At 42.7% G+C, this 7500-nt stretch overlaps 1 protein-coding gene across 1 annotated transcript in view; it reads left to right on the top strand.

Moving 5' to 3' along the window:
• PROX1 (prospero homeobox 1) overlaps nucleotides 1-7500 on the top strand; it is a 50147-nt gene that overhangs the window by 9213 nt on the left and 33434 nt on the right. The window contains exons 2-3 of the mRNA XM_074817922.1: nucleotides 1-317; nucleotides 6866-6977. The exon at nucleotides 1-317 is cut by the window's left edge and continues 1474 nt beyond it. Of these exons, the coding sequence (XP_074674023.1) occupies nucleotides 1-317; nucleotides 6866-6977 (429 nt within the window). The remainder of the gene's footprint in view (nucleotides 318-6865; nucleotides 6978-7500) is intronic.

Here is a 7500-nt window from a genome sequence, read left to right as displayed (position 1 = left end):
GCCACCGCCGGCTTCTCCACCTCCTCCTTCCGCCACCCCTTCCCGCTGCCCCTCATGGCCTACCCCTTCCAGAGCCCGCTGGGCGCCCCGTCGGCCTCCTTCCCGGGGAAAGAGCGCGCCTCCCCTGAATCCCTCGACCTGACCCGGGAGACCACCAGCCTGAGGACCAAGATGTCGTCGCACCACATGAACCACCACCCTTGCTCACCGGCCCACCCCCCCAGCGCCGCCGAGGGCCTCTCCTTGTCCCTCATAAAGTCTGAGTGCGGCGACCTGCAAGACATGTCTGAAATCTCGCCCTATTCGGGAAGTGCAATATCCTTTTCGAAAGACGAGTGATAACCCAGCGGTGGCTGGTGGGAGAGGACGAGGGGCCATGCCCGTGCCTCAGGGCTTCTCCTGGGCACTGTGGGGGCGGGGTGCTCCTGGGGGAGCGGGTGGGGGGCTTGGCGAGGACAAATAAAATGCCAGGTGTTGACTCACGTCGCTCCTTCAGCAACAGTGTTCACATAAAAAAGCCGCCAGCCCTCCCCAAGCCTTTTAGACCATCCCGTGGGGTCAGAAAGTGAGCCAAGCCCACAACCTGGGTGCCAGTGGGTTTCCCTGGGCCACTGGGTCCTTCTGCAGTTAGGGAGGTGATGGAGAGGGCATCACCCTCAGCCAAAAACTGTTCAAGCCACAGCCGCCTCCTTTCCCTCCCCTGACAGGCCAACGCACAACCCGTGTTAATGGTGTCGCGGCTGGGGCTCGCAGAGACCCACAGTCCGGTCGTTCATGAGCTTTCAGCTCTCAAGTATGTAAGGGAAACGAAGTACAAAAGACACAGGTACTGATATATTCAGGCTGCATCAAGTTCTTTCCCCCACCCAGAGGTCTGTTCCTCAGCCCTTGTGCAGCTGCCTGCTATGCATGATTAACCTCTGTTCAGCCATACACAGAAATCTTTTGTCCTAACATACACAAAGCAAATTATTTTGGAAAGCTAGAGAGAACAATTAAATATAAAACTTCAGCTGTATTAAATTTACAGGACACTTCCTCTGCTTAAAAAAAAGATGATAATAAAATCTCTCTTTTTAGCTGAATAGCAGGCTTTAGTTAGGGGAAAAAAAATCCATCTCTGCCTTTATTTAGGCATGTCCAGACATAGTAATGATCTTTTATTTTTTTTTCCTGGAAACTAGTACTAGATTTTCTTTTTTTTTTTTTTTCTTTTTTAGCAATAACACTTCCCACTCCTTCCATCTTTTCCCCTAATGTGCTTTTTGGTCAAAAGGTTTTGATTCCAAGTACAATCATTTTAAAAAATGAATAAAATACCACGTCTGCCCAATGCTAAAATTGAGGATTTTGCACGAAGGGTAAATATTTTCTTCCCATCTCCAAGACCCCAGCAGAAGGCAACAGCACAAGCATGGAGCCTTAGATGCAGCTAATTTAATTCCCAAGTTGATGAAAGTAATTGCAACTAAATAACTCTGCCCCTCCCTGAGTAATGCTAGCGATACTGAGGAACTTGTCCCCTTTCTAGGGGTACCATGTGAAGGCAGATGCCAGAGGCTGTGTGCCATCACTGGTTATCTTCTCAGCGATTAATAACTCTGGTGGTTTTAGATTAATTTAACCACATTTTCTGTAGAGGTGTTCAGTCCTTAGGAGGGTGCTGGCAGGGCTCGAGACCTGCTGGTTACCTGGACTTCCCATCCCTCCCATGGTAGTGGGCACCACTGGGACAAAGGCAGGTGCTGCAGGGCCAGAGCCCATCACCACCAGTCTTTGAGCTAGTCTGAGTCAAGTCTGAGCCAAGAATTGCTCTCTGACCTGTATGAATAGTGCCGTTTCTATAGGGGGTAGTGTTTCTGGTCTGAAAGCACCTTCCTTAGGTGTTGGTGCTTTTGAGAGCCACCTGATCGTGGACATGATGCTGGAGAGACCTCTTTCCCAAAAGGGGATCTCTCTGCTGCATTGGTAGCTGGGAAAACTTCTTGCTATATACATTGTATGGCAAAACAGAGGAGTCAGTCTAAATCCATCAGCACTTACAGTTACTGCCAGTTACTTTTGGAGATCCAAACCGAAAATCTCTCCTGCATATTGAAATGCAAGCTGTGATGCTCAGAAAGCAGTCCTGAGGTCAGCAGGAGTGGCAGCCGAGGGCAAGACTCGGGCCAGGGCAATTAAGTAATTTCTGCCAAACAGTACAGTGGCATACTAATTGTTTTCGTATAAAAGTAGTTCTCCCATCCAGGGAGAGGAGTGAGCAGAGGCGAAAATTGCCAAGCGTGTGAACTAGGAGTAGTTCTAGGGCTGCACTTGATCCTTGCCACTCATGGAGCATCTCTCTCTTGCCCCTGCTGTTTCTCCCCTTTTCTCCTGCTCGTTCTCACTGGCGGTCGCTAATGCAGCTTGTTGCATCTGCTGAAACAGGGGTGTGAGGGTCCCTTGCTGCTCCGAGCTTAGCCAGGGGAAACATTGAGTGCTAGAGTGATTGCCTTCCTCCTTCCTTGCCCCGCTTCTCCCCCTGCCATTGTGAAAGCGCTTTGACTTTCCCGCCTAAGACGCTATTGCAGGCTGCGGTTTGACCTGGGTTTAAATACAGACCTGTTGGGACAAACAGATCTATTAAACAGCGCTTCTACACAACGTGTACCCTGGTATATGGCTCAGCGGTGGGGATGGATGCTCATTTGTCCAGGTAGCTCACAGTTTCCAGAGAAAGGTGCAGTATGGAGGTTGGTTTGTTTGTCGTCAATTCTGTTGTGGTGCTTTCATTTTACATGGTTGAATGTGCACGTATAGGGAATATATTTCTTGAGAGAAGCAGATCTTTCTTCCCTGCAGTAAGCAACATCTGTTTTCCTGGACAATACAGCCAGGATGAGAACATAAGACTAGCAGATACAGCCAAGTTCAGGTTTTAGTAGTAAGGTAAAACACTGAACTAGCCTGGTTTATGGGTTTTTTGGGGGCTTGTTCTTTTTTTTTTTTTTTTTAACCAACGCCTGTAAAATGTATCTGATTGTTCTTTGCTGAATTGCAGAAGGAAATGGTTAATGTTTGCGTATGTTGCTAAACAAGATAAGATGCACCTGCAGCACAAATTCCCATCTTGGTCGTGAATGCAGTCTGTATCTTTGCAAACTAATCTGTTTAATCAAATATTAAGTTTTATTCAAATTCCAAAAGAAACAGACAGCGAATTGTTTTTCTACATGGTCTTCCTTTGTCATGCATCCTCTTTGCATCTCAAGAAAAATAGCCTTGTTCAGCCCCAAAATATTTGCATAGATCAAAACTGAAGCACAACAGTAGTTTGTGTGCTGTTAAGACATCTGTAAAGGTGAAGAAGTTTAGCGTGCTCTCCCTGGCAGGAGGGCTTTAAAACATTAGTGAAACTTTCTATTTTATTTATTTTTAAACAGAATTCCAATCCAACTGGAATGAGTTTCACAGTCCCAATATGTGAAAGCTATAATTAGTGAATTACAACATTTTGAAATGAGGAGTTATTACATCTGACTAGAATTAAACTAATTAAAGTTAAAAAAAATGAACGATTGTACAGCAAGCTGGATAACTCCGTGCTGTTGGTAAAACCTGAGTGATGAATAAACACTTTCCAACCAGCCTGTTCTTTGGAGGGTCTTGAAGATGCTCTGAGATACACCTATTTGGAGCTTTGCTGATTAAAAGCACCTGAGATGTAACTTAAGGAGCAGCTTGGCTTTGCTAGTGCAGCTTTTTTATCTGATACAACCTATTCTTACCTCTTTTCCTTCAGCTCAATACATGTGTGGGCTAGAAAAGCCTTTTAGAGCCTTTGTGGGAGCTCAGGCTGAGAGTAACAGGAGTGAAAGATCATCTCCACCAAAAAATATTTTGCGGAAGGGGAGCGTTACCTGGGAGGATTGAAGCGCAAATGAGTCAAATGCTGTGCAATGCCACCCCTGTGCTTCTCCAGTTAAAACACACATAAACGTGTATGTGTTTCGTTCCCAGTCTTTCACTTCCTATTTCTTAGCGTTTTGTCTTTTTGCTGCTGCTGCGTTAGGTGAGGCTACATAGTACTGTGTAAACGCACAGCGCCGAGACTCTCAGGTTGTTTGAACACTGCTTTAGGTTCAGCTGCAGTATGCTGTTCCTCTGATCTTTTATGTTCCTGAGCAGATGTCTTTCATTAATTTATGGATTTATCATCTTTTCTTTCTCTCCTTTTTTTTTTCCTTTCCTTTTTTTTTTTTTTTTACACCTGGCAGCTGGCTCAAGTTTCAGCAGTTATTGTCTATTTTGCATTACCCATAGAATTGAATGTCATCTGTCTTCACAAAGCTATAGCTAAGAGAATTGAGGCAAGCCACACGAGCTGCTGGGACAGAGCTTGTTTGCGTTCCATTCGGCACCCCTCCTCCCTTTACCTCCTTAATATTTATTTGTGCTCGTTTTCTTTCCTGGCCTTGAATGGGGCTTAGCTCGTGTTCGGTACAGCTGTATGTTTACTGAATCTATTTCATCATGAGTCATTGTGCGTGTGTAAGTATCCTGGAAACAGCTAGTGCTTTCTTGGAAGAACAGTTGCTTTTCAGCCCAAGCACTTAAAAAGGAAATTAAGCAATTGGTCAGTTCAGTTTTTTTCTGAAATAGCAATGGGTTATCTAATTCTTAGCTCTTAAGTCTACCATTAACTATTTTTTGCTAGATTATTACAGATCATATCTTTTATCACAGTAAAGCATTAACCTTAGGATCAAGATATACAGATTTGTTGCATATTTGATATCGCTTTAAGGCTGCCAAGTGCTTAAGAACAAGTATAATTTTAATAAAAAATGGATTTCTGGGAATTTGAGTCTCAGAACATCTTTTAATACATGTTTCATTCAATATCAATATCCTCTGGCATTAGAGCAGAAAATATTTAAAAATCCTAAATGCAGAAGGAATCCAAATGCTTAGACAACTGTCTAATATGCTTAAATCCAGCAAATAGGAGAGCTTTTTTTAAAAGTTTTAAGTCCATCTTTGAGCTTGCATTGAAAAAAAATACAAGCCAAACCTGATATTAACATGTTGTCAGTGTCAGAGGAATTGCAAATTAAGGAGACTTGGGATTTTTTTTTCTTTTACTTACTGGAGTTCCCCTTTGGACCCCCACTTTCCTGAAAGGATCGCATAACAAAATGGATTTCTGGCGTAGAAGTTTTGATTTGTCTAAAACTCTTATCACTAAGCAATAGGTGACAGCTTGCTACTATTATTTCACTTACGTATTTTGACAGATGGCACTGCAGAGTGTAATGCTCTTTTAGACTTCTCTATCAGTCTAATGGAGGTAACTGGAGGTTCTTTCAACTCTTCTCTTGGCACAAGAAGTATGTCAGTCATAAATTATCTTCTTTGTAATCATTAAGCATCTAAAACAAAATGCAAGTTCAGCTGAGCCGTTTTCCATGTACTTCCAGATAATAAGAGGTTTTTAAACTAATATTGTCAATGCCTTTTTTTTTTGTTTTTAAATGCTACATTTTTCAAATCTAAAAATGAGTGTTGTAACTGAAATAAAGGGAGAGGGTTTCAGTAGATTTCACGAATTAGAGAAAAAGGAATTCTGCTGAAAAAGCCTAGCTAATCATCAGTAGCCTGCTGATAAAAATTAGTCTGGGTTTCCCGTCTCGAGGCCTGGAATGAAAGGTTCTGTGCTGACGTGCACCCGGCTGTAAGGTGGAAGAGGCACCTTGGCTGCAGCACATCTGTCAAGTTGGTTGACCTTCCCCTCACCGTAAGGTGTGAACCAAGTGAAATTTTCAGCAATTGTGTTTAGGAGAAACAGTCCTTAGAGGAGCTTCTGGGAAGAACCCTTAATTGACCTTGTGGGGGCCACATTGATTTTCTCCACGTGCATCTTCATTTCTGATAAATTATAAAGCCATTAATTTGCTGAGGAAATGGCAGGGCCAGCCTGCGGCACAGATGTGACCAGAGCCGTCCTAGCACGCAGTACACAAAAGAGAGCCAAGAAGCTGGGAGAAAAATCAGCAAGCCGAGATTGTTATGGTTAGCTTCACATTCCCTTGGGAACTCTTTTAGTTGCTTCTGTTTACAGATCTAAAAGGTAATGATGTTTCCAGGATAAATAGGCTGCCTTATAGGGTAAGTGGCCATTTATTGATCTGCTAGCCCACATTTATCGATTGGTTAGCCCCAAATACAGCTTCGTTCTCCGAGGAGTTAACTGTGTAAATCAGGAGGCGACAAGTTTGTGGTGGGGGGGATCGAGCGGCAGAGGGGCTCTGCCTATTACAAATTCCGCTTTGATTTGCAAGGTGGCCACTGGAGCAAAGCAACAGCAGGATTAGAGTTACTCAAGATGTTAAAATTTATTGACACGAATGGAACAGGTGAAATGTGCTGCCTGTATAAAACATTGCTCAAAATGACGAAGTGCCTCTGATTGTCTTACATGCATTAGTTTGATTTTGTGCAAGCAGCACAACACTGAGAGAAAAAGAAACTTTAGCTGGAATTGCAAAGGAGAGGGAGAAAAAGCTTCCGATAAGTTTTCTGCGGCACATGCTTCGTGCATTTGTTTCCTTAGCAACAAGTGAACATACATATGGTACACAAGCCGTAAACTTGCAAGATTCCTCAGACCCAGCACCAAAACTGATAGGAAATACCAGGTTTAAGTTACATGGCCTCACATCCCTCATTTAGCTATTTTGCAGAAAATTACAGTGCAGCAATTTAAATGTTAATATCTTCTCCTGTAGTCTGGGGAACTGTAGAGCATTTAAGGGGGCACTTTGCTAGCTCTGTATGTTCAGAAACAGCTTTCTCAAGAAAAGCATTTTCCTTTACTAATTCAATCCTACATGCAGGAAGGCTTGTCACCGAATCACTTGAAAAAGGCCAAGCTCATGTTCTTTTACACCCGGTACCCAAGTTCCAATATGCTGAAAACCTACTTCTCAGATGTAAAGGTAAGAAAACTTCTTTCACCCCCTCTCTCCTTGCTGCATGCTGTATTTGCTCATGAAATGGTGTCATGTTATCATATTAGAGATTAATAATATTTCTGGGTACACAAAGGTAACAGCTGACTTTATTCACTTGTTCTTCCTGTTGAGGTGTATCCTGCTTGTGCCTAGATGAGGAAAGGGGATGTTTTTAAATTAAAAAAAAAAAAAACAACATTGAAATTTTAGAGCAAAGTAAGAATAATTATTACACTAAATGAAACCGTTTTCGTTATACATATCCTATTAAAAAAAGATTTCTGTGGTGGTAGAAATGTACTTCCAAGAACATTTTTGAGCAGTTCTCAAGTGCTTCCTTATTGTTTCATTTTGGTTGGTTTCCTCATATTTGTGCTTACATAAGCAGAGTGTAGAATCCCTTTCTTTCTGTCAAAAAGAAACAGTACATTGAAATTCTCCATGCAGAAGCTGCTTAAAAACAAAAGTGATGATTGTCTCTTATTTACAACTTAATTTGTTGTTGATG

Source organism: Strix aluco, chromosome 3 (genome assembly GCF_031877795.1).
Source record: "Strix aluco isolate bStrAlu1 chromosome 3, bStrAlu1.hap1, whole genome shotgun sequence".
Classification (NCBI taxonomy): domain Eukaryota; kingdom Metazoa; phylum Chordata; class Aves; order Strigiformes; family Strigidae; genus Strix; species Strix aluco.
This window is presented reverse-complemented; position numbering and strand designations above follow the sequence as displayed.